Source organism: Peromyscus maniculatus, chromosome 8, assembly GCF_049852395.1.
Source record: "Peromyscus maniculatus bairdii isolate BWxNUB_F1_BW_parent chromosome 8, HU_Pman_BW_mat_3.1, whole genome shotgun sequence".
NCBI classification, from domain to species: Eukaryota; Metazoa; Chordata; class Mammalia; order Rodentia; family Cricetidae; genus Peromyscus; species Peromyscus maniculatus.
The window spans coordinates 35,996,335-36,023,361 of record NC_134859.1 but is presented as its reverse complement, the minus strand read 5'-3'; the positions used below and the strand labels follow the sequence as shown (position 1 = coordinate 36,023,361).

Genomic DNA, 27,027 nt, shown 5'->3' with positions numbered 1-27,027 from the left:
CAAATCTGAAACTGGACGGAAATTATTTTTAGGTCGTCTGGATAAATAGCACAAGAAGATGGGGACTCCAGAGACGTGGCTGTAGGTTCGTGTGGGCATGTGCGGACGCCGGGCAGACACAAATGCATGCTTACGAGTACCCTTTGCCTCCCTTCAGCCCCCACAGCACATCTCCTCTCAGGCTTCCTTTCTCTTCCCCTCCCCTCCCTGCCCCTCACACACCGAGCAGACATGTGTGCGCAGCAACTTATGCCCTACTTCATCTTGTATCCTGTTTCTCTCTCACTTTCTCTCTTTTAAATACGAGGGGGCGGGGACACCATATACACTCGCCAAGACATTCATGTGGAGGTCAGAAGACAACCTGAGTGAACCAGCTCCCTCCTACCACATAGCCCTCTCCTTCACACCCCTCGCCGCCAGCCCAAGGATCTTTTTTTTTAATCTTACTTTATTTTTTTAAGACAGTGTCTCACATAGCCTAGGCTGGACTTGAACTTGCTCTGTGGCCCAGGACAACCTTGAACTCGGGACGGATTTGAACTCAGGTCACTGGGCTTGGCAGAGAGTTTCTCTACCTGCTCAGCCATCCCTCGGGCCTCTAGTGCCTGCTTCCCTTAAGGAATGCCTGTCCATCAAGGACTGCACACAAATAGCTCCTGGACTTTGTTTAAGCTCCAAGAGCAGTTGGGGATCAGGGACACAAGGAAGGGAGTGTCTAGGGACAGACACTGTCCAGGGCAGTCTGCACTGCCCATGCAGCCCCCTGTCTCATCTGCCATGTGGTTTTCCTGCCCGGTCTGGATGTCAAAGTACTTTCTAGAACTTGCCCAGGAACTGGGGTAGGCGGATAATCTGCCTACAGCTAGCCTAGATGTGTATCTGTGTACCACTTGTGTATCTGGTGCCCAGGCAGGTGAGAAAAAGGCCTTCCCACTCCCTGAAACTGGAGTAAGAGATGGTTGTGAGCCACCATGTGGGTGCTGGGTCCTCTGTGTGAGAGCAGCCAGTGCTCTTAGTCACTGAGCCACCTCTCCAGCCTCACTTATCACAATTTTAGGTCTTTCTCCACACCAGAAGTACATAAGGCCGCTTCTTTCCTTGGTACCTTGTTCCGTTGGCACTGAGTTCTGTTTGGTTCGCCCTCCTAGACAGGCCTCCTGCACTCCTGTCAGGGGGTCTCCCCGGAAGAGACTGCTAGGAGTAAGACTGCGTATTCTCGCCTCCACCTCCCAAGTTGAAGACCCTCTGCTCCCAACTTCACACAAGAAGGCTCCTGATATATTTTCCCGAATGAAGGGCACTCCCCTCCTCAGGAGAACCCTCCAAGATTATTCTGCCCAATGCCCTACTGCACTGCAGTGTCCCAGGCAGACACCACTGGCCTCTCCAGAACAGCTTGTCCCATCTGACTCGACATCAGCTATGGTTTACAAGTGGCACATCCCCCAAGGATTCATGGGTCGGAAGCTCAGTCCTCGGCATGCTGATGTGGGAGCTGACGGAACCTGCAAGAGATTGGGCCCTGGCGGGAGGTGTGTGGGCCCCTGGGGAGCCTGTCCTCCGAAGGGAAGGGACTGCTGGTCTTCCACAGCAAGTTCTCCAAACAGTGTGTTGCCATACAGCCCTGAGCTTGCCCTGACTTCCTTCCCTATTTCTAGACGTGTTCACAGAATTCCTGTCCCCATGTTGCCGTCAGACTCGAGGTTCCCACCAGTGCCACACTGAGGCTGGCACCATGGCCTTGAGCCTCCAAAGCTATAACTATGTAAACTTTTTTTTCTTGCAGTGTTGAGGCTAACACCTAGGGCCTTGTGTACACTAAGCATACAATCCACCAACTGAGCGACGTCCCCAAGCCAAGCGTCCTTTGTTACAGAAATGAAAAATGGAGGAATACTCCATCTGTATGATCTCAAGAAACTCTCTCAGGCGGGGTGTGGTGGCACACACCGCTGATCCCCGTCCCCCCGAGGCAGAAACCAAGGATCTCTGTGAGTTCAAGGCCAGACTGGTCTTCATAGTGAATTCCAGGACAGCAAGTCCCACATAGCGAGACCTGCCTCAAAAAAAAAAAAAAAAAAAAAAAAAAGGAAAGAAAGAAAGAAAAACAAGAAAGAAAGAAAGAAAGAAAGAAAGAAAGAAAGAAAGAAAGAAAGAAAGAAAGAAAAAGAAAGAAAAAGAAATTCTTTTGACCATTTAAACCCGAGTTTTCCAAGACAACGTTTTTACCATTTTTGTTTGTTTGTTTGTTTGTTTGTTTGAGACAGGTTCTCAACCTTGAACTCACTATGTAGGTGAGGATGACTTTGAACGCCTCAAGCCTCCACATCCCAAGTGCTGAGATTGTGGGTGCTCATCACCAGGCCTGGTGTATGTGGTGCTAGGGTTCAAAGTCAGGGCCTTGTACATGCTATGTAACTACTGTACCCACCAGCTGCACCCTGAGCCTGTGAGGGGACCTAAAGGTAAGCTATTGCTAAGAGGGCCAGCCGCTGCCCTGTGACTGAGCTTGGGGGAGTCTGAAGGTCCGGCAATGGGAGGGGTTTACTTCATCTGGGAGAGGTGAAGGGCTTTTGCTTACACGACTCAGCTTGACTTAGAATCAGTACCTCGGGTTCCTGGTGGCTCTTGGGTGAGGCTGATCCCCTCAGCTCAGAGTGGGGCATCTCACACTTGGACTCTGGTTGGGCAGGCGCTGATTTGACAGGAGTTACTGGCTGCTGCCAGGTCTGGAGAGGCATCTGGAAGCCCCAGGGATCTCCACTGCCCTCTGCCATCTGTGGCCAATGGGCTGGGTCTGAGAAGATGAGAAGGGACAGGTGGCCCGGCTGGCACATTATCCAGACATCTCCTGGGACTGGTCAGAACCACGTCTGAACTGACTGACCGTAGCCGCGGAGGGGGCCTCTCCCAGCCATGCCCTGTCGCACACCCAGGCAAAGCCAAGCTCAGCTCTTGCCAAGGTAGCAGAATCTTTAGCCACAAGCAGCCCTGAGTGGCTTTTCACTCTGTTCCAAGCCCCAGCTGGACTTTCTTTGTAGCGTCCACGAGGCTTTTGATTTTGTCATCTTCTGAAGGTCTGTTTGCCACACAGTAGGTACTCCAGAGGAGATGTTCAGTGAATGAGCAATGGACTGCATGATAATCATCCTTCGGATAAAGCCGTCTCACAGGACTGATGCTAGGCAGAAGAGAACGAGAGAATTCTAGAAATGTTGATAAAAGGAAATATGAAGACAGGGACTGTTGCTCAGTTGGCAGAGCACCTGCTACCGTGGACAGGGCTCTGGGTTTGGTCCCCAGCACATTAAACCACACACAGTGTCACATACCTACAGTTCCAGCACTTGGGAACTGGGAAAGTAGAAGCAGGAGGATCAGAAGTTCAAAGTCATCCACAACTACACCAGAGTTCAGGGCCAGCCTAGGTTACATAATATCCTGTCTCAAGGGGAAAAAAAAGCCAGAAGTGATGGACTGTGCCTTTAATTCCAGGAGTTGGGAAGCAGGAGGAGGCCATATCTGATTTTGAGGCCAGACAGGGCTACACAGTGAGGCTGTCTTTAAAAAAGACAGACAGACAGACAGAAAGAAGGAAGGAAGGAAGGAAGGAAGGAAGGAAGGAAGGAAGGAAGGAAGAGAAAGAAAGGAAGGAAGGAAGGAAGGAAGGAAGGAAGGAAGGAAGGAAGGAAGGAAGGAAAGAGAAAGAAAGAAAGAAGGAAAGAAAGAAAGAAAGAAAGAAAGAAAGAAAGAAAGAAAGAAAGAAAGAAAGAAAGAAAGAAAGAAAGAAAGAAAGAAGAGCAAAGCTTATTTGTATCTGTATAACAAGCACCTTCACAGATTCACTCTCCACAGGGGAGCCTCCTTTCCCCACAGGACTCCCACAAATGCTTCAGGAGCCCTAAGGAAAGAGCTGAGTTCTGACTTTCTGACCTCTACACCCATTCAATTTCAAGGGCGACCTGCTGCTGAAGGGAGCTGCTGGAGGCTGATGAGAACCATAGACTCTCAAGCCTTCCCCCAAGCTTTGTGAGTCAGACCCTTCCCTTAAAGAAGCTCCCGGTCATCCGTGCCCTTTTTATCTTTGAACAGACACTGCCCCAGCACCAGATGAGTGGACTGTCAGCCTGGAGCCCGCGCAGGACTTCTCACCCCACCCCGTCCTCTGGAGGCAGGCTGCTGGCAACTGTGGCTGGCGCATCTGCTGCTCTTTCTGCCTACCTTGATGACTCAGACAAACGACTGAGTCAGAGAGTTTGTCTCTCCAGCCCTTGAATGTTGCCTGGAACATAGCAGGCACTCAATAAATATTCAGTGCATGAACGCTGAACAAATCTTACACTTTTCTTTTCAATTAAAGCACTTAGGGTACAGGGGACCTCTGCTTCTGGACATAATTGTAAATTATTTTAGAGGATTTTTGTGTTCTCAGTAAAGACTCCTGGAAGAACATCTACTGTCTAATGAGCAATTACTGAGTGCCAAGCCAGTGTGTGACATCATGTACACAAACTCCAGGCTTCATAAAGGATAGTTCACAGGCAAGAGCATCAAGAATGACCAGGTAAGAAAGCTGGAGAGATGGCTCAGTGGTTAAGAACACCCACTGTTCATGCAGAGGACCTGGGTTCAGTTCCCAGTACCCACATGGTGGTTTACAACCATCTGAAACTCTGGTTCCAAGGGAGGTGAAACCCTCTCCTGACTACAGTGGGCATCAGGCATGCACATGGTATACATAAAAACATACATAAACATAAAATAAGTGAATCCTGGGGGGAAAAAAGAACCACCAGGTAAGGGTGGGGGATGGGGTGGGGGTAGAAGTGGGGGATGTAGCTCAGTTGCTAGGGTATTTGCCTAGCATGTATGCTACTCTGGGTTCAATTCCCAGCCCTGTGTGGTGGCCCATATCTATAATCCTAGGCACTCCAAAGGTAGAGGCAGGAGAATCAGAAGTTGAAGGTCAAGTCATATAAAAAATTGTTTTAAAAAATGATAAATAAATATAAAGTTCAAGGTCATCCTCAGCTACACAGCAAGTTCAAGGCCAGCATGGGCCACTCAAGATCCTGTATCAATAACAATAATAATAATAATAATAATAATAATAATTAATAAATAAAGAGAAAAAATAATGATCAAGTAAGGCAAGTGTGATGACTCAAGTCTATAATCATTGCAAGTGAGAGACTGAGGCAGGAGGATTACTGCAAGTTCAAGGATATCTTGTGCTACATAGTAATTCTAGGCCAACCTGGGCCACAGTGTATGACTCTAGCTCAAAAAACCAGAAAGAACAACTAAGTGATCATTGAGAATATAGAGCTATAGATTTCTGCGCCCTGCCTTAGACCTGCCTATTGAAAACCCACGAGTATCAGGCCAGAAATATATACCATATGTGTATGCCAGAAAGCAAGCCCAGGCTGTTGAAATCTGCACCTTTGTGTGTGTGTGTGTGTGTGTGTGTGTGTGTGTGTGTGTGTGTGTGTGTGTGAGAGAGAGAGAGAGAGAGAGAGAGAGAGAGAGAGAGAGAGAGAGAGAGACTCATTTAACCCAGGTTAGCCTTGAACACTATATAAGTGAGGCTGACCTTGAACTTCTGACCCTTTTGCTTCTTATTGAGCAGTGCCCCTAGCCCCTGGCCACTCTTGACAACCCAGTCAAGTTTTTTCTTGCTTCACTTTACTGTTGTCAAGATCACCAGTGACCTCCATGGTTCTGAACCTTAAGATTTTCATGTTCTGGTTTTTTTGTTTGTTGGTTGGTTGGTTGGTTGGTTGGTTTTTTTTTTTTTTTTTTTTTGAGATATGGTTTCTCTGTGTACCCCTGGCTGTCCTGGAACTCTGTGTAGACCAGGCTGGCCTCAAACTCAGATATCTGCCTGCCTCTGGCCTCTCCAGTGCTGGGATTAAAGGCATGCACAATCATTCCTGGCTTTTTTTTTTTTTTTTAAGACAGTCTCCCAGGTTGGGGATTTAGCTCAGTAGTAGAGCGCTTGCCAAGGCCCTGGGTTCGGTCCTCAGCTCCAGAAAAAAGAAAAGAAAAGAAAAAGCCAGTTTCTTTAAAAAAAAAAAAAAAAAAAAAAAAGATAGTCTCCCTAAGTAACCCAAGCTGGCCTGGAAGTCCCTATGTAGACCAGGCTGGCCTCAGACATGTAGAGAGTTGCTAGAATTAAAGGCCTGCACCACCATGCCCAGCTTCACAATCAAATGTTATCTGATCCTTCAGCAGCTTGGTGCACTGAGCTTTCACAACTTTCCTCCCATTTCTCTGGATGCTTCTTAAACTATTTTGTTTCTAGATTTATTTTATTTATGAATCAGGGTCTCATGTAGCGCAGGCTGGCCTCAAACTCAGTATACAGCTGAAGATTACCCAGAATTTCCACCTCCACCCTTCAAGTGCTAGTATTACAGACACTCACCACCACATTGGTGTATATGAGGCTAGGGATCAAACCCAGGGCTTTGTGTGTGCCAGGCAAGCACTCTACAAGTGAGCTTCATCCTCAGTCCCTTCTTTCTCACTTTCTTTCTTTCTTTTCTTTTTTTTTTTTTTTTTTTTTTGGTTTTTCGAGACAGGGTTTCTCTGTGTAGCTTTGCGCCTTTCCTGAGACTCACTTGGTAGCCCAGGCTGGCCTTGAACTCACAGAGATCCACCTGCCTCTGCCTCCCAAGTGCTGGGATTAAAGGCGTGTGCCACTACCGCCCGGCTTCTTTTTCACTTTCTCACTTTCCACCTTTGTGGAATTGTGGGAGCCCGTTCTGGGGTTCCTCGTGGCTTTACCCAGCAGGTCCGAATAGAGGATGATCAGGACCACGGGCCTGAGTGCAGGTGTCTGAGATGGCCTGCACTTGGCTGTGCTGGGGGAGGAGGTCTTTTGCTCCACCCCTTGGCGTCTCTATAAAAACCCTGGACCAGAGACAGTCCGGGCCCGTTGGAATAGGTTCCAGGCCCTCTCGAGGCTATCCTTTATTTTCTATCTGTTTATCTCCGCAAGATTCTCCGCTATAAATCCTTCTATCTAATATTTCCTGCTGCTCGCACTCAAGAATACTCTGGGAAGCTGTGGGGGTGGTGGGTAAACGCCCCACATGGAATCCTCCTTTTCTAGATCTCTTAGCCTTGCAGTGCCCAAGTGCATCATCCTTATGCTCCCCTTTCCACACTTCTTGGATGATCTCAGGGAGACCTACAGCTTTAAATAGCATCCATCGGCCCCCACTGCCATGTCTGCTGCCTATGAGAAGCCTAAAGCTGGATGTTCAACAGGCACCTCAGGCTTTATATGTCCAAAAAGGAGCCCCCTTTCCTTCTCCAGCCTCCTCCCTCCATTTCCTCCATCCTAGGAAACAGCAACGTCATCCTCCCATTGGCTTAAGACAAAATTCTTGTAGTTGTTCCTTTATTTAAAACAAAAGTTAAATTATATTATCATTTATTTGTATGAATATGGGTGTGTGGGGGTGTGCATGGGCATGCACAAGCCACAGCAGGTGTGTGGAAGTCAGAGGACAACATGCAGGAACTGATTTTCTCCCTCCACCAAGTACATTCAGGAAATTGAATTTGGGTAGCGAGGGCTGGCTGAAAGTGCCTCTCCCCACTAAGCCTCCCCACCAGCCCTTCTGATTTCCTAAACTTTCTCGTTTCATCAGCAAATTCTGTTAAAATATATACAGAACCCTCCCACCTTGAGAATTATCACTGCTGCTGCTCTGGTCCAAGGTAGCATCCGCCATCCTAAACGCTCTTCCTGCTTCAGCCTTGAGCTTGCATTCTGCTCCCCATGTGACGCCAAGTGACCTGTAAAATCTAGTGTCAGATTGTGACATTCCTCTGCTCAAAACCCTCCATGCCACTCCAGCAGAGGCCAAGTCCCTGACAAGGTTGCACAAGGCCCTATAAAATCTAATCCTTTACAGGCAGCACACTCTTGTCCAAGGGCATCTACATGCTAGAGCCCTAGCCTTGTCTGCGCCATGGCCTCAAGTACTCTGAGACCCATGGATTCTTCTTGAGTTTAAAGCCTTATTATTGCTTTTGCAATACTGAGAGTTGAATCCAGGACCTTAGGTAGCTGAGGGTGACCTCAAATTTACTATGTAGTCAGGGATGACCTTGAACTCCTGATCCTTCTCCATCAGCCCCCTAGGTAGTAGGACAGTAGGTGAGAGCCACCATCCCGCAGTTCTTGAAATAAGTTACAGGAATTATGAAGAAACCTGATCATATTGAAATATAACTCTCAAGATATCTTCAAAATGTGTAACATACCAGTATGTGTGCTTTATTAAATTATAAGAGCAGCATAATTTGAAGTAGTGATGTGTAATGGTATTTTAGGGTATTAGTAACAACGGTATGGAGTATGAAAATACTTGTGATTTTCACCAGCAACGATGTCACAGGTGCAGCTAATAGTGAAGATTTATAATTGAAGGACATGCTTTTTATTGATGGAAATGAAGATGTGACCTTTTTTCCCATCAAAATTCAGGCCTCCTGAATTCTACCCACAGACCTATGGAAGGAAAGGAGCGTCCCTAAACTCCAGAACACTCCCCCGCCCCCTCTCTCTCTCACACACACACACACACACACACACACACACACACACACACACACCCTACAGCTCACTCTTCACCAGCCATCTTTTGAGACCATCCAATTTAAAATGGTACCCCTAGATCTGATGCCTCCTTCTTGCCTCTGCAGGCAAGGCACACACATGAAACACACACATGCATGCAGGTAAGACGTCCATACACATAAAAATAAATCTCAAAACAATTACAGTTTTACCCCTGTGCTGTTTTGCTTTCCAATTCAATTTTTCACTGCAGCAATTACCTACGAATGTATCGCCACACACCGCTAATCCAAGCATTTGGGAGTCTGAGATGTAAGGATTGCAGAGAATTTGAGGCCAGCCTGGGCTCACTTGATTATTCAGTGAGATCCTACCTTAAACTTTTTATTTATTTATTTCCAGGGCTGGAGAGATGACTCAGCCATTAAGATACCATATTGCTGAGTTCGAGGCCAGCCTGGTCTACAGAGTGAGATCCAGGACAGGCTCCAAAGCTACACAGAGAAACCCTGTCTCGAAAAACATAACAAAAAGGTATCATATTGCTCTTGCAGAGGACCGGAGTCTTGTTCCTCGAGTTCAAGTCAATGTTAGAAAGCCTGTAACTCCAGCTCTAGGCTGTCTCACCCCCTCTTCTGGTCTCCACAAGCACCTGCACTCACACAGGCACACACATATGCATAGTAAAAACTAGAATGTAACTTAAAAAAAAATTCCTTTTCTTCCTTTTCCATGTTTTTGGGTGAGGGCTACTTGTAGTCCACTCACTGCTGTGTCATTTTGCTGCGTTGGCTGGCTTGAATTCGCTGTGTAGCCCAGGCTAGCTAGCTTTTAACTCTTGGCAATCTTCCCGCCTCAGCTTTCCAAGGGCTGAGATTACAGATGTGAGCCATGATGCCTGGCTAAACAAATTTCCTATTTGTTTAATTCAGCTGTGTGTCTCTGTCTCCCAGAAAGTAGGTACCAAAGAGACGGAGCATTTCCGATCCTTTCACTTGAGCCTATGTCCGCAGTACCTAACGAACAAACAAAAGATGCCGTCTCCACAAGCCATTTCTCATCACTTTTTCCAAAAGAGTTATTGAGTGGCTTGTGAGACTTTTAATGACGATGATGGAATTAAAATTAGCTTCGTTGTTATCATTCTGTTAACACTTCCAAGGTTCATCTTGGACAATAGCATAGAGCTGTGGGAAAGCCAAAAACTAGAGGGGATCTTGGTCCTAAACCAGTGGTGTTTCCTAAGGACTCTTTAGGGGGGCCTGATCCAGCCCCCAGTTAGAGAGCTACGACAAAGACTAAATAGAGGAGGTGTTCTTGCTAAGATCAACCACAGGCTATATAACAATGCTACTTTTTATTTCTGGTGTGCGGCAAAGGGCAGCCACACTGGGGTCAAGGTCATCTGGACTTAGGTGTCCATTCACCACTGCTGGCTATGGGATTACTGCTGAGTTACCAACGTCTTTCTGAACAGGGTAGATGGGCTTTTGTGAGGAAGACATGGAATAGCTTCCATACAGGGCACAGTAGGAAGCAGATGCTCATGAAACGCTCATTCCTTCCCTCTACCATCTCTCTGGGTCATTTTATAGTTCCTTGCCAAGACATTTTCCCATTCCAGTTCATGGGCTTCCGACCGCCAGGAGAAACAACCTGTCCTGTCCTGCATAGAATCCCAAGGAACTGACCAAACCTGTGCGTGGGTCCCTTTAGACTCTGTCTCTATACACTGTGCTTCTCCCTACATCCAGGACTGATGGCTGGTGCTATTGTCAGGTCCTTGACCACGCAGCCCATTATTTCCTAGTTTTTTCTTCTAGTCTTCTTTCTGCCCACACTGGGAGTTCCTGTGTGTATGTATCCTCAGAGGAAAGACAGACAGCATTGTCCTCTTGTTCTCACCTAGAACAGGCAAAGCCCTGGGCTCAATCATTACCAGCAACAGCAAGTCCAAAAAGTCGGGGCCGGAGAGGTGGCTCAGTGGTCAGGAGCACTTGCTGCTCCTCCAAAGGACCTGAGTTCAGGTCTCAGCACCCACATCACGTGGCTCACAACCATCTGAAACTGCAGCTACAGGGCATCCCGTGCCTCCGGCCCGCCTCACCTTGCATTCATGTGCACCTGCCCACGTGCTGACACATAACTAAAAGTAGGTGCACATACACCTACACATAATTAAAAATAATTAAAGAAAAAAAACCCAAAGAGATTATAAAAAAGAAAACACTTGCAAGGCACTCAGGTACCCTGTGCACTCTTAACCAGGTCCTGCCTTACTCATCCAGGATGTAAATTTACGTATGTATATACATGTGTATGTGCACATGTGGTCTCTGGAACCTTCAGCTTACCAAGGTGAAAAACAGATCCAGAGAGATGTATTTATTGGCCTGTGTCACACAGCCTTCTGAAAGGGAATTAGCAGCCATTAACTGTGCTGTTAGACACTCCCAGCCTGCAACACCTGTTAGCAGACATTGACCTTGGCCTGGGAAAGTCTTCTCCGTGGACCATGGAGAACCAGAACCTAGCCAGGGCTAACTGTGAGGTGATAACGAGCCCCACCCCTTGCCAAACAAGCCTCTTCAAACTTTGTGAATGAAGGCCAAACAAGAGAAATTCTGGGGGCCCCCTCTGAGTTCCTATTTCTCTCTCGTTGCAGAAAACGCTTATTTCAGCATCCATCATGTCCCTCTTTGTTGCACAGACAACCTCCCCGTCAGAGGATTCGAGCTGTTATGAGTTTGTTTATTATTAGATTTATTTCTCCTATAAGCAAATGTGTTCACAACATTCCATCGGGGAATCTTCTTAATTGTCACATAAATGTCATCTTATGTAAATTGAATATTTATCTTTCCATGCAAGGGGGGGGGTTGGAGGGAGAGGAAAAATAAACAACCTTCAGTCTTGGAGAGGGAAAGGGATTTAAAACCCATCCACCTGCCTTCAAAAACAAAGGTGAGTTTGGAAGAAAAAAATAATCATTGTATTATCTCGGAGGGGGCAAAAAACGTTGGCAAGGAAGAGAAGGTTTGGGGATGCTGGGCCAGGCTTCCCCAAACCTCAGCCCAAAGCCAGCCAACCTCCCCAGCTGGAGCATTCCCAGGAGGCAGAAGGTTGCCCCCCACGTGCCTACCCATCCAGGAGGCCTGCCCTTTTCCTTCCTAGAGAGAAGGTGAGCTCCCGGGGCGCAGCGGGTTGGGTGGGTGTGGCCCGCAGCTCAGGGAACCGACCCAAGGCTCCGCCACTGCCGGCTAGCCGCCCGACAGCCCGCCCGCCTGGCGAGCGCAGGCTCTTCTTCCAGAAACTGCGAGGATTGGAGAGCACTGTTTGTGCACCACAAGGTCAAGTCGGGAAGTGGAGTCGGAGGAGGAGGGGCAAGGAGGAGAGGGTGGGGAGAGGGGCGCCCCGCTTCTCCGCCAAGTACCAGCCCTGGGAAGTTGCCCCTCGGTTTTTAACCCTTTGCAGTTAATATAAGAGGCACGAGGCAGAAGGAAGGGGGTTCCCGGGGGCAAACTCCGCCTGAGGCTAGGACGTGCTGCCACCCTGCTAGCCACCCACCCATCACAGCGCGCCTCAACCCCCCCCCCCGGAAATGCAGGGCAGCCCTGGGCGCCAGGAGGCACCCGTGAGGGGGAGGGGGCAACGAGCCTAAGAAGGGACCCCCCCTCTACGGCAGCCCCTCTCTTCCGGAGGTCGCCCACAATTTCAAGTTTCCCTGCCTGGGATGCTAGTTTGCATTTGGTGTGGGTGGGGGGGAGGAGACCGCGCCCCCTCCCCCCAGCCCCATGCGCGCCCCTCCCCTGCACTCCTGCCAGCACTTTCTGCTCACTTCTGGCGCTGCAAAAAACGCCACGCGATTTATTCGATTCCGATTTTAAAACCAGTGATTCCGAAACCGGGCGGAGGGCGAGGGTCTTCCAGCACCGGAGTCCGGGGGGGTTGGGCGGGCGGGGTACTCCGTGCAAGCCTCGTTTCCTCCGCGAGTGTCGCCTCCAGGCTGTTATTTGCAAAGAAACGTCTTTTTGACGCAGGGAGAAATGGCAAATTTTAAGTACGTCATTAATATGGCGCCAAAAGATTTTTTTAAGTATAAGCTTGCTTTTTTTTTTTTTTTAAAGGTTGCGGGGGGCTCCGCCTGGGTCTGGGGCGCGAAGGGGGCGGGGTGTGAGCAGAAAGTGTGAGTGAGCGAGTGGAGGGGCGGGGTATGTGTGTGAGTGTGTGAAGTGTGAGCCGACCTGATGGGACTTGCACGGGCTCAGCCGGCGCTCGGGCCCGGCCCTGGGGACAGGGCGGGCTGGGGGCGCCCCAGAGTCCACGAGGAGTCCGGGCCCGCGTGCAAGCGGGCGGGGGACCGTGCAGTGCACCCCCCCCCGGGGGGGGCCCGCAACGCTACCTGGGACTGTCGCCGGAGCCAAACAACTGGGCGGGGAGGGGGGGGACACGGCGGGGGGGTGCCGGGAGCGGAGATCCGAGTGAATTAGAAAAAAGTGGCTACTCCCCCTCCCTCTCCTCCTGCCCGCCCCCACCCCACCCCCACCCCAACACATTTTTTTTTTCTCCTCTAAAGAGATCACAAGGAAGTCTTGGTTTAAAAAGAAACAGAAACATACACAGGGGGTTGGTGAATGGTGCCGACCGCGGCCATCGCAGTTGGAGGCTATTTTTTGGGGGGGTGAGTAGCGTCCATGGAGTTACTTTGCGCCCACTCCTAGAGGCACCAGCTCTGGGATGGAGGGCTGACCGTCTTCTCAGCAGGGGTGCGGGGCTTGGGGACGCCGCGGCCCGGTCGCCTCCCTCGCCACGACCCCGGATGGATGCGCGCCCCCCGCCCTCCCGCGCCGGCCCCAGGAGCTCCTGGCTTCGGGAGCATCCTTCCCGCGCCGGCCCCCGCCGCGGCGCGTAGCCGAGGGCAGCGCCCCTCGGGAGGGCACCGCGGAGCAAGGTAAGAGCCAGCCCCCGGCGGATGGGCCCTGCGCATCTCCACGGCATTATTTTGTGGGCTTTTTTTTTTTTTTTTTTGCAACAGATCTGCCAGTGCTCCTCGCTCCCTCTCTCTCTCTCTTGCTCACTCGCTCCCTCTCTCTCTTGCTGGCTGCCTGTTCTAGGAAGCCAGCGCGGGGGGTGGGGGGACGCACAGCACTGGGGAGAGAGATTGCGCATGTTGGTCAGCCGTGTTTTAAAGAGTACAGTGCGGGGAGGCTGAGAGGGGCGCATGCAACAACTTTTGGAAGGGTGAGCCTGGCGACCTTCTTTATTAATGACTGCGGCAAAGAGCCCCCGGGCCGGCGAGGGGGCGCGTGCGGGTGGGGGGCTGCTGGGGCTGCAACTTGCCTCGCGGGCTCCGGCCGGCCCGAGGGGCTGCGGCGCGACCGGGGTGTGCGGGGTGGGGAGGCCGAGCGGCGGGGCACCGGGGCACGGGAAACCCGGAGCTATCTGCCCTTCTGGCTCCCCGAGTTTCATTTTGTTGATACGCAGCACGTCCGGGTGCCGAACCGGGCTGAGCCGATGCACATGACCCCGCGCTGGGCTCACGTGCAGCCGGTCCAGTCCTAGACACCTTCCGGGGGCCACCGCCTCCGCCCTGCGCCCCCTTTCCAGGCTGGGTGCACGCGGGCGCTGCACGCGGGGGCAGCATGCTCGGTTCCTGGGCTCAGAGGCATTGCACAAATTAGTTGGTTTTTTTTTTTTTTTTTTTCTCTTTTTGAGGGGCGGGGGACAACCTTCCCAGGTGAGTGCAGGATGCGCAGCCCAGGTAGCCTGGGTGCGTACTGGGGTAGGGAACAGCAGCTGTTTGGGGCTGCGCTGCGCGGGAGTCCGGCGGGGGAGAGGCGCTGCTAGAGTGGAAATGTACCGGCGACGGCCGGAGCGGCGGGTGCGCGCTCGCGGGGCGACGGCAGGGGGCGTGGCCCTTGTTTACCTTCTCCCAACTCTACCGGTTCGCGTCCCGCTTTGGGGACTACTCTGCAGCTCCCTGCCCTCCGCCTTTACACTCTGGGTGGGACCTAGGAGCAGTGGGCAAGTGACGGGCCCTGCCTGGAACACACGCACCTGACCCCAAAAATGAGTGACATTGCAGCCCCCGCCCCCACCAAGCACTGCTGCAGTCCCTCCGCCGGATCCCCGGCCCCGCCCCGCCCCCGGCAGTGGCATCTTCCCGGCTCACCTCCTTCCTCCCTCTCCCTCCCTCCTTCCCACCCACTTGCCTGCGCCTGCGGAGCGGCTCTCAGCACGCCCACTCCCCGCCTGGGAGCAGACTTGTGGCTCCCCACGGTCCCTTCCCGCCCATCCCTGGGACCTGAGACACCCCCCTTCTCCGGGCAAGAGCTGATCCTGGGTCAGCTGGGCGACTCGTAGCTGTTCTGCCGGAGGGTGAGGACGTCTGCAAAACCGGCTTGGAGGCTTCCCTCTACCTTACCGAGAGGCCCAGCCAGCCCTGCCCGATCCCCCTACAGCACACCTCTGCCCCGCTCAGCACCCCCGCCCCCACCCGGGGCTCAGTTGCCCTTCCCCGAGTCCCCTAGACCCCTCCCCCGCCGCGGGCGCCAAGCCCACCCACCTCCTGGCACCGCCCCCGGCCCGAACCTCCTCTTGCCCTTCCTACGCCTGGGCCGGAGCCCCCCGCAGCCACCTCCGGCTCCTCCTCCCGGCTCCCGCGGTCGGAATCACGCCGGCGCGCCTCCTGCCTGCTTGCCCGTCGTCGGCCGCCAGGGGCAGGCTGGAGGCGCTCAACCTTCTTCTAATCCCCTTAGCCACTGCAGCCGGCCTGGGCACTTTTTTTTTTTTTTTAAACCAGCTTGGCCTCAGGCCTCCTGCTGGGGGGCGGGGGAGGGGCGCCCGGTTTCTTTATGCCCGACGGTACATTGCACTCGCCATCCCGAGTCTCTAAAGATTTCCAAACCTCACCCTTGCCCCTAGCACCCCCCCCCCTCCATCTGCAGGATTCCGAGGTACAAAGTTTTACCCAGAGGTAGTTTGCAAGAGGTCAATGGGAGGGATTATGGTTGTGTTCAGAGAAGTGCCAGAGGGTTAGGGAGGGGCGGGGCCCCCGTTTTGAAATGAAGAGTTTTGAGCCCAGAACAACAGTTAGGATGCACCCTTAAACATGGATATTTGCAAACAGACCCGAGCTTGGGAGGTGGGTTCTCCCCCTACAGTGCCACTGTCCTGTCCTCTCACTGGTAAAATTCCCAGTAGGACGTTTGGCAGAAAGGCCAGGCAGAGGCCTGCCAACCAGGCCTGGCCCTGTTTCCTGGGTTCTCAGGGTACTGACTTCTTTTCCCCCTCGCCTGATTTCTTTTTTTTCCCCTTAGGGCCCCAAGCGAACACACCAACCCTCCGGGTCCTCTTGTCCTGTCTTCCTTGGGCGGGTTGGGACTCGCCGAGCGATCCACTAAAGCAGAGGAGGAAAATAACAGAATAAACTGTAAGGGGGGGAGGAATGAGTAATAAAACTGACCCAGTCAAGGAGGAAGGCTTTCATGTTTAGACTATGCTATTTGCTTTTTAGGTCACAGGCTGCAAAAACAGGCTTTGATCCGAAGCGGGCGAATAATTTATTGAGAAAGTTTGCATGGTGGTGGTGGGGGGGGAGAGGATGTTTGTTTGATCTGGAGCCCTCTCCTCCGTAGTTCCAAGTGCTGTTGGCTGTTGTTTTGAGTGGAAAAGCATTTGGTTCCACAGCAAATGCCTTGTAGAGGGAAGTCCTCACCCTGCGCAGCGGGACTTAACAGTGAATGTTGGTTTTGAAACTGTTTGGCCAAGGGTCTCCCCGGCACTCGAACAGATGAAGTGTTTAAGGGCAGGGTTATTTGGACTCTGGATACAGCAAATGTTTTCCTGTCCAGCATGCTTTTCCTTCCCCCAAATGGCCTGGCTAAATGGCCAGTGACGCTTAGCCAAGAGGCTGTCAAGATCTCAGCCATCTAGCTCTCATTGACAGTGTGGGCGTGTGGTTCCCCGGGTCCCCATTGTACCTTAATATCTAAGTTAAGCCTTTGACACTGACTCCTCTGTCTCTGAGGTGGTGGGCAGGGTGTTCTGGTTATTTATAACCAGTGTTTCTATTAGTAGAAGGTGGTTGGTTGTCTGAAGCACCCATCAGATACTTCACTGAATGTTCAACAGGCTGGAGATCTCACAGATGTTTAGGTAGGATGAGGCGAGGCTGGGCTTGGGGGATAACTTTGACTTGTTAGGTGTGTGTCGTCCGTCCGTCCCCGTCCCCCCCCCCCCCCCTGGGACCTAGATCATGTGGCTTAAACACAATGATCTAGGCAGGTCTTAGCTCAAAGCTTAGGCGCTAAGGGAAGTTGGTTCTGGGGCCCTAGGCAGTCAGTCAGTCCTTTTAGCTTCCACTCAGAAATCCCACTGGAGTTTGGAATGCTCCCCTCCATCCTAGGAACTGAAAGCCTGCCCGCAGACTTGAGCCAGCTAGCCTAGGTTTGAATGTAGTTTCCAGCTATGGCAAAGGCACTGTAGATCTCAGTTTATTTATCAGCCAGTGGTATTGATAATCATTCCTATCGCTAGGTGAGCATAGGAAATGATGGTATAAAGACTAAACCTGAGCCTGAGGATGTAGCTGATGGCTAGCACCTGTCTAGCAAGAGCAAGGCCCTGGTGGTAGCACCCACACCGTTCTTATCAGCCAGTTCTTATCTTACTCTTAATGAACTGAGGCCATCTAGTTCATTATATGCACTGTGACCTTTGCTGGCGGCTCCAGGCTAGGCTAGCAAGCCAGCTCTCGTCTCTGAACATGAGATGAGAAGCATCCAACAGGTGCCCATGGGCAGCTAGATTTTAGAACAGTCCACTGAGTTTTGCCCTGTGTGTGTAGAGGGGAGGGGAGGGTTGAGGAAGTATCAAATGATAAACTAGACAGAACCCGTCACAGTTCTTGTAATCTCCTTGGTTGGGTCCCTAGAGCTAGCCTGCACGGTGCATGTAGGCACTGGACGCTGGATCCCGGTTGGGACACTTAGAAGAGCAGATAGGCAATGGTAGGAGAGGGTTCAGGTTCCCCTGGGGTTTGGAGAAGGAGAATTGACGGTCACAGACAGCAGCCCTCTGCCCTGTGTGCACGAAATCACTTTTTGTATCGGCAATTGTTGTCCCTGAGAAGGCATTAAAGTTAATGAGAGATGGGAAGGAGTGGGGCTGTGACCCCCCGTTTGAAGCAGTTTAAGAGTGTGCGAGCTCTTGTTTTCTGAATGTCTGGCCTTCCCTGCACAAGGAGGCTCTGAGGACAGGTTTTCCAGCCGAAATATCATTAAATTGTATTAGCATCTTATTACACACACGCCTTCGCGGTCTGCCTCAGACAGGGAGAGTTTTTGTTTCTCTCTGAGAGATTGTGTCTGGAATGGTAAATTGCCTGCTTGAAGGTCCCCCCCCACCCCAACCCCCACCTCGTTTTTTAAGGAGGACGGAATCCTGCTGTGTGTGTGAGGGCAGGCCTAGTGGCCCCTGGAGAGGAGAGACCGGAGGCCAGGTTGGGGTGTTTTAACTGCCCCAGGGAGTGGCTGCAGTAGCTGGCCTGAAAGACCCACTGTTCCCAGGGTCAGCTGGGAGGGCGTTAATGGAGGCCCAGGGTGTTTATTTGAATTTATTTGCAGAGACATCTTTAAAAGAGACTGGCATTGGGCAGTGGTGTTCCAGGGCCAGAACTTTAGTGGGGACTAAGGCCGATGGCCTGTGCTGCCAAGAAAACATCTGCCACCAAATTGCTGCCCTATTACTGAGTTGACATTGGTCATTAGCCAAGAGCCCAACCAAATAAAGCTGCCTGGAAAATGTGTAGGGTCAAGACTGGGAAGGAGGACTGTGAAAACAGGAGGGAATCTTGGACTGGGGTGTTGGTGTCTGCCAGCAGCGGGGCCGGCCAGCTGGGCTGTGTGGTCCTGACACTCCAGGAGGAGGGCCCGGAGTGTGTTCAGTGCTCTCCATTGTACTGGGTGCCGTGTGTGAGAGAGTGCCTGGCGTTCGCACAAGGATCTAGCCAGACGTGCTCTTTACTCATTCCCAAGAAGGACAGTTGGCAAATAGCTCAACGCACTGATGGGTGCTCTGAAGGCATAGAGAAACAGGGCAGCTGATTTCCCTAAATGCGGTAATGGACAAAACCTGACACAGGCAGCCGACCCAGCTTGTGCCCGGGTCTGGAAGTATGGAGAACCTCTGACTTGGAAGAGAAAACAAAAAGAGGCCAAGGTAGAGTTCTTCCCTTTTGTGAATGAGGTCCTGGGTTCGATCCCCACTCCTGCGAAAGGGAGGTCACTGTACTGGGATGTAGTGAGGAAGAGGTGGTCACTGTGAACCTGAGGTCGGCAGGGTCCGGATTGGTGTAGGCTCTTGTGAGGAGATGGATTTGGCCTTGGATCAGCTGGAAGCCTGTGAGAGTGGTTTTTTTTTTTAGGGGGGGCGGGGCAGGGGGTGGGCGCAGTGTGGCAGGATTTAAGCTTTACAGATCTCTTTGGTTGCTGTATGGAGTTTGGAGTCTGAAAGCGAGGGCATGAAGGTAAATGGGCCAGGTGAGAGGTGAGATGGGCTGGAACCAGTGGGATGATGGTAGCGGAGTTGGAAAACGTAGGCATGTTCAGGACTTGCCAGAGGTTGACTGTGGTGCCGAGGAGGCACAGAGGCCTTGGGCTACTGCTCTGTTGGTCACCCACAGTCCAGAGGATAGCCCCCCATGTGTGTTTTCATCCTGGGGCGGTGTGGGAAGTGCAGTGGACCCAGAGGAATGGCAAGAAAAGACCTTTCTTGCCTCGACTCTTCCTTTACAGATAGGATTTCAGGACTGACTACTTCCTTTAAAAGCGCGTGCCATGTGTCACCGAAGTCATCGGTGGGAGCAGACCTTTCCTGGGGAGAGCTGGGAGGGGTTCATTAGAGAGGGAAAACCAGAGGCCAGGCTGATTGAGCGACTCCATCACCCCCACCTGATGACTGATTTAGCGGTGTCTGCCTCCTGTCTTGCCAGTGGGCCAGGTGATTTGTGAGACAACAGGGCTGCCTCATTGAGGGGGCTGGGTGTAGGACTGCAAGCTGATGGGTCACCTGTTGGTCTCTGGGCAAAGAACCCGCACCAGGAGAAGGGTGTGTGTGCAGCCGCGGTCACTGCCCATTCTTTCCAAAGGGCTGGCCCTGGTAGGACGCTCGCTCCATTCTGGCTCAAGGCCGCCAGGTTTACTAGCTAGCACCTGTGTGGCGCTCCAGCCACCGACCTCAGAGTTCTTCACGCTCAGTCTGGCCAGCTGATACTAGCCAACAAATGAGTTTCATTTGGCCCTTTCAGGGTGTTCTTCAAATTCTGACTCAGTTGCCAGCATTTTAAATTCAGATGTATGGGGAAATCGGATCCAGCTCACCTCCTCGGGGGAAGTATGTCTTTGCCGAGACCACTGGCCTTGTGAGTGGTGGGGGGAGGATTTGAACCCAACATTCCTAAATCCACAGCTCCTGCTCCTGTTCCTCCCGGACTGGAGCTCGCACCCAGGGACTTGTGCGTGCTATAAGCACACGGCTGAGGACGACTGAGCGCTGCCCTTGGCCCCCAGCCCTCTGTTAGTGCTACGGGAGATCCTGGTTTGGAAGTATTGTCGCCCTCTTGATGAAAATGAGAGAATTCCTGGACAGGGTTGTTGGAGGAGTTGGAGGGGTGAATTTATTGCCCCACCAGTGACAGGGCTAGGTGGGGCCGTTATGTGGGCTAAGGCCAGAGTTCACTAGAAAGCCAGACTTCCTCAGATTCTGCATGTCACAGGGGTGATGGCTATGGTTCTGAGCTGCTTATGTTGCAGAGAGGCCATGAAGTCTCATGGTCAGGAATTGGGTCTTCTAAGTCTGGTACAAGCATTGTCTGTCGCCTTGGGTAACCCCTGAGCCTCATTTTCCTCATCTTTTAGACTCTTAAGAGATAGAGCAAGATGGTTGCCATATCCACCCGTGACCAAGGGCTATTCTGAAAGCCCCATGGGGTCCGTCTGTGCTAAGGGACCCCCCCCCCCCCCCGGCTTCCATAAAGGGTGAGGTCTTTATTGTTTCTGCCTCTTAGGTTGCTGCCAGGTGTCTCTCAGTCTCTTACCCTTTAGGAAACACTGGGCAGCCAACAGGCAGCCCCATCGGGCTCCTCCCATTCTGTTGGGGGACCATGGGTAAGAGAGGCTCCTAACTGAGGTCAAGGGTAAAGCAGGAAGGTCTTCGTGGTTGGCTCAGAGATCCAAGTACTCATCCTCCCCACTTAGCGAGTGGATATTCCAGGGTCTCTGTGGCACCCCATAGTTTGACAGGAACTGGCTGGAGATAGAGGACGGTGGGTGTGGAGGGGGCACACAGTGAGGGCCAGGTGGTGCTGTCCCCCTAAGGTCAAGTTCTCCCTCCGTGTCCTTGGCTATGGTGAGACCATTCTAGGACTGAGCGGGATGGTGGAAGCACCCTGACCTGAGCTGGTATTAAATCTCTCCGGGGGTCCTCCAAGCAGGCTCTGCCATTCAGGCTTGTTCAAGACCCGAGGGAGAAGCGGATAGGTACAGCTTTCCAGGTCGAAGCAGAGTCTTTGCACAAAAAGAGCTCTGGGTAACCTTGGGGATCAGACCTCAGACCTTGGGGTTCAGTGCTCATCTCCATCCTTCCAGTTAGCAGTGGAATGAGGCGAGCTTCTTCTGTAAATGGGCCTGTATCTCACAGCTCACCAAGCTGTCAGGAACTCAGCACTGTGGATGAGGTGGTGGGGGCCCTGTGAGGGAGCCACCCTTAGAGTCTTGAAAGTTAGATGGTGCAGTTGAGAATAAAGTAGGATGGACTTTTATCTGAGAAAGGACCTGCTACCCCATTCCCACACCCCGGTAGCCACTATGCTCAGGATTTGGGCCTCAGTGACGGTTTGTGCCTTACCTTGAAGAGCATGGTCCTGGAAGAATCATCATTTCTCTTCTCCCTCCTGCCTGCAGGGGGCGCTCAGGAGGTGCTTGCAGTGGCTTGCATTTTCTGATCGGCTGGGTTCCTTGAATGGGAACCAGGACTTGAGTGGTCATTGTCACCTTTTAGTTTGTGCCTGCCGGTCTCCCTGCAGTCCTTTTCACACCACTGGGCAGACTTTTGCTTGCCTGAGCTCTCCGGGGCCACCTTTCACAAAAACCGGGCGAGTGGGTGGGTAGGGTGAGGATGAGGCCGGAAGAAGAGGCATGCCCTTGTCCTTTCTCTGTGGGAAGTGTGGACTGAGGACATAGACTGAGGTGTCTGGGAAGATAATGACCCTTCTTGCCTTTTGTTGCAGATGGAAGAGAAGAGGCGCAAATACTCCATCAGCAGCGACAACTCCGATACCACTGAGAGTAAGTCTGTCTTTCCTACCTGGGGCCCCGCAGGGACAGCGTTTAAATAATTCCGGCAGGCCCAAAGGAGGCTGACCCTCCGTTCACCTCAGGCCAGGACCACCACATGGGTGAGACCAATTCAAGTCAGGTTCCTCTGCCTCTGAGATAGTCGGTCCCTGCCCTTACCAGGGCCTCACTGTCTTCTTTATTCTACCAACCTACCCTCTAGGTGGGCCTTCCTCTGATTGGAATAGACCAGCTTCCCTCTGGGCATTCGCTGCTGGCTGATGGAAGAAAAAAAAAACAAAAAACACATGAATCCTTTGGCTTCCTGCTGAGTGGGGACCCTTTTAAATGTCTCTAGAAAACAAGACATGAAACCTGCAGCCTTTATTATAGTTAGTTAGGTATTATAAGCAGCTTCCTAACCGGTGGCAAACTCTGGTCAGAGGATTCCTGTTGTGTTCACTGCTCCGTTAGCTGCTACAGTCTGGCACATAGTAGGTGTTTTATAAATGTTGGCTGAAGACATTAATGAGGAAGCCCAGCTTTCTTGGGATCGTGGCAACAGATTCTCAGAGGCAGATTAGATGCGGGGTGGGTGTGTCGGTTGGATGTCCAGAAGTGGGGGAAAGGCCACATTGTCAAGGAGCAAATGACATTTTGGAAGCAGAGAAAGGGGTTTATGTATGGTGAGATCTTTCCTCCTGGATGGTGGGTGACGTAAGGTAGCCCTTCTCTGATGGCCCAGGAAGCCAGGCCTTCCTGAGCCTGATGGATTGAGGAGTTCTGTCTTCATGGGAGATCCCACCTTGCAGTGACGAGGTGGGTGGAGGCCCTCTGAGAAGGTGGACACACTCCTGGGGAGGCTGAGCCTGGAGCCTGCATCTCTAGACCTGGTGAACTGATGGCGTCTGCAAGGCCCCTGCTAGTTCCAAACCATAGCCTCCCTGGCAGCCAGAGGATTCTGCCCAGCCCTGTCCTGCCTCCTCCGGGCCTCATTCACCGTTGTGTGGCTTTGGCTCTAGCCCACCCCACTTTAATCCCCTTGCAGCAGAAGCGGGGTTCACAGCATCTAGAGTTCTGTGGCCAGAGTGTGTTGTACGTCGCCTGGCTTGGTTAAAACCAGGAACTGCATCCTCTACTCCTTACTTTAGTGCAGGAGACGGGAGACATCTGCAAAGTCACAGGGCCTCTGGGCATCTGAACCCTGGAGTAGCCGCAGGCTGGCCCTGAACTTGGAGTGACTTCCTCTCCATCGGCTCCCACCACGGTGCCCACCCATGACTGCTAACTCTTACGTTCGTCAACAACCTTGCATCCTGAGCTGGGAAGCTGAGGCAGGTGGATCCATGAGGGGAGGTCCAGGCCAGCCTGGTCTCCATAGCAAGTTCCAGGTCAGCTAGGGCTGTTTAGTGAGACTCTGTCTAAAACAAAAATAGAAAGCCCCTTGGGTCTTCCTGGTCCTTCTTGCTGAGGCCCATTGCCCTGTAGTCTAGCAGAGGCCTCGGACCCTATAGTTAAGGCCAATTGAGAAATCCGTACGCACCAGCCTAAGGCTGTAGATGTGATATCCTTCGATCAGCCTTTAGAGGACAGTCATCCCGTATCTCCTCTTAATCAGCTTCTGTTACTCTCATCAAATATGTACAATCCTTAACTTAGGAAAGGGAAGGTTTACTTAGCTCACAGTTCAGAGACTTTCAGTGCATGAGTAATTGGCTTCAGTGACAATTCCTGTGAGGTTCCAGGTCCCAAAAAGCCACGCCACCTCTCACCTTAGAGGACTAAGTCTTTGACACCTGGACCTTTGAGGGTCTCCTCTAAATCATCGCACTCATCAGAGAAGAGCGAACAGATACCTAATCCCTGCACTGAGGAGGTTGATGAAGGAGAAACATGAGTTCAAGGCCAGCCTGTCTTAGTTTCTTTACCTGTTGCTGGGATACCCCCCCCTCCGTGAGAACAGCTTAAGGAAGGGTGGTTTTGTCTCACAGTTCAGGGGCCAGTCCATCGAGGCAGGAGGGGCCAGGTGACTAGAGCCTGGAGCGCAGGGTCACAGGTTGTTGCTCAGTTGAGAAGAGGGAGGGAGCAGAGAAAGAGGTGTTCAGTTTGCTCTCTGCTTTTTATGCAGTCTAGGACCCAAGCTTTGGGGGTGTGTGTCAGGGGTGGGGGTGCTGGTCACTTTAGTGTGGATCTTCCTCCTTAACCCAGAATAGTCAAAATAGACCCTTGGGGGCTTGGCCAGAGGTTAACCAATTCCTCAAAGGTATGCTGGAGGCTTGCCTACCGCCTGGCGATTCTAGAGCCTTTCACCATGGCAGTTAATGCTGACCATCACCCCTCCACCCCGGCCAGGCTCACAGGGATCAAATCATTTGCCTGTGGTGATCAGGAAGTAGGAGGCTAACTTGGGTCTAGCCTGGTAGACTCTGGGTCTCCCCAGAATTATACGTCCTATGCCCTACCCTGCCTCTATAACCTGTTAGGGCCTGCAGGAATGCTGGGATGCGCCTAATGTGGGGCAGATGGGAGACAGGGCATGGAATGTTCCAGCATTCCCTGACCAAGTGGGAAGCAGAATCTCAAAGAGGGGCGGGGGCTTTTTTTGGATCCGCAGAACCAGCTGATGACTGCCTTTGATTTCTTAAGCCCCTTTTCAGTGGTGAGTGAAGGAGCCTTCATATTTCCATTGGTCTGTGGAAAGGCTGGGGCCCAGAGCAGGGACAATGCCTCGCACCTCCTGATCTTATAGGGCCGGGGCTCTTCCTTGAGACTTGCCATCATTGATGTGGTTAGGTGCTGTTTCTGACCCTCCAGGACCCTTCATGGCCTGTGTGCTCTCTGCAGGTCACGTGACATCCGCATCAGCATCAAGATGTTCCAAACTGCCCAGCAGTACCAAGCCGGGCTGGCCTCGGCAGAACGAAAAGAAGCCCTCCGAGGTAGGGAGCGGAGGTGGTAAGGTTCCGGGAAGGATGAGGCTGGGGTGAGGGTGGGGGTGACTGGAGCAGACACCTGTGGGGAATGAGAGAACAGGCTGAGCAGATGTATGAAGGCCACCCAAGGTGGCCAGTGTGGCAGGATGGAATGATTGGGGCACCAATGCATCTAAGCCGTTCTTCTTGACCTGAGAGAAGCCTTTGAAAGCTCATAAACGAGCAGTGATATAATCTGATGTGTTTATTGTTGTGGGAGAGTGTCTCTCTGGGTTGCCCTGGCTGGCCTGGAACATGCTCTGTGGACCAGGCTGGCCTCACAGAGATCCACCTGCCTCTGCCTCCCAAGTGCGCTGGACTAAAGGCTAAAGGTGTGTGCCACCGCATCAGGCATCCTCTGATCTCTTAACAAAAGGTCCCACTGGCTGCTGTGGGAGGGAGTGGCTCACTTGCAGCTAGTAGTTTAGAGCTGGTGGCAGTAGAGTTAAAAGCGAGGGGGTTTGGGATGCTTCCCTCCGGAGCCAAGGGGGACAAGGTTTGCTGGTGCTGGCCGGAAGGGTCGGAGTGTTCAGAACCCTCTGGCTAGCTGTATGCTTCTGACGATACTTCTTGTGTACCTGCATTTTAAGCCTCCTTGCTTTGACCCAGGGTAACAATGCCTTCACCTCCTGATCTGCAAGTAGAGGTGTGTTTATGGCTTCTGTGGAGGGAGGTCCTTGGGGTTCATGAACTGACATTAAGACCTTGCTTCCTGTGGCCCGTGAGAAATTTCATGCAGGGGTCTTACTGTTCCTTCTTAGGACTTCACTGGCAATGCCCCTGGGCAGAGAAGAGGCCCTTGGTATAAAAGTGGCTGCTATAGCCAGCCAGATGTGGTGGCGCACGCTTTTAATCCCAGCACTCTGGAGGCAGAGGCAGGTGGATCTCTGTGAGTTTGAGACCAAGTTGGTTTATAAATCGAGTTCCAGGACAGCTAAGGCTGTTACACAGAGAAACCTTGTCTCAAAAAGCCACAGGTAAATAAATAAACAAATAAATAAAGTGGCTGCGAGAACTTTGAGGGCTGTTCTTTTCCACCCTGGTCCTCACACATACAACTGCTTTGCAGTAGTTGTGGGGTCAAGGACGGGGTCTTTATCCAAGCCACACCCACCTTTTCTCCTCTTGTTCTCCACCGGGACCATCTGGTATCCAGTTTTACCAGCCCCTGGATGGGTATCTGGGGTGGTCGTCTTATATGGTCTTAGGTGGTCTTCCCCAGAGCTTTGTGCTTAAAAAATGACTCCTTGCCTCCCAGGATGCCCTGCTCTAGGACCCTTCCCTTAGGAGGTGGGATTGAGACCCTATGAGAGTGATCTCCCATCTTCCTTTAAGTTACAGTGATTTGTTCAGTGTGTGTGTGTGTGTGTGTGTGTGTGTGTGTGTGTAACACATAGGTACACGTGAATGCGTGCGGATGTCATGGCATGCATGTGGAGGGCAGGGAACGACTTGAAGGAGTTGGATCTTTCTGCCATTTGGGTCCCAAGGACCAAACTCAGACCCTTAGGCTTGGCAGCAAGCACCTTTACCTGCTGGACCATCTCACCAGCCCGGATACCTTCCAAACCTGGGTTTGGTGGAAAGTGGGATGGAGGTGTCTGGAGTTGTAATGAAGGAAGGAGTTGGATGCTGAGGCTGAGGGCTAAGAGCACTCTGTGGCTCTTCTATACCCTTCTCCTTAGCTATCTATTTGGGAGGACACGGTCCCAAATAGGGTTTGGGAAGAAAAAGAAACAAACCAAAACAAAAAAATGGGTGGATTCATGGAAGGCTCTGCCGCTTCATGGAATGAGTAACACTGTAGTCACCCTGGTCTTGGTTCTTATAGGACTCTGAGAACCCCTCTTGTCTCCAGCTTCTCTGTGGTTCTGGGTACTGGCATGAGATGGGAAACTCCTGAGGGAGCCATCCCTTCCCCTGCCCCGCCCCCTCCAAGCTCGTGGGGGATGGGACGCCTTCTATACTGGCTGGGATCAGCCTTCGGAGGAAACAGGTGTCAGCAAGGCTGAGACGAAAGAACAATTTGCATGGGGACAGAAAATTCCCCTGCCTTTTGGGTTTTCCAGCCCAGAGGCTTTGTACCTAAAAATAGACTTGAACCTCTGTAAAGGCGCCT

At 52.0% G+C, this 27,027-nt stretch overlaps 1 protein-coding gene across 6 annotated transcripts in view; it reads left to right on the top strand.

The window, feature by feature from the left end:
- The first annotated feature begins 11,832 nt into the window (after window positions 1-11,832).
- Jade2 (jade family PHD finger 2) overlaps window positions 11,833-27,027 on the top strand; it is a 51,701-nt gene continuing 36,506 nt past the window's right edge. Inside the window, exons 1-4 of one of the 6 annotated variants that reach the window (XM_042283968.2) lie at window positions 13,290-13,553; window positions 15,922-16,005; window positions 21,887-21,948; window positions 24,781-24,875. In XM_042283968.2, coding sequence (XP_042139902.1) covers window positions 13,426-13,553; window positions 15,922-16,005; window positions 21,887-21,948; window positions 24,781-24,875 — 369 coding nt within the window. In that variant the 5' untranslated portion in view covers window positions 13,290-13,425. Of the gene's footprint in view, window positions 11,953-12,637; window positions 12,663-13,206; window positions 13,554-13,728; window positions 13,844-15,921; window positions 16,006-18,736; window positions 18,824-21,886; window positions 21,949-24,780; window positions 24,876-27,027 lie in introns of those variants that run through there. The other 5 variants (XM_006991336.4, XM_016009622.3, XM_016009616.3 and 2 more) reach the window with 5 other exon arrangements.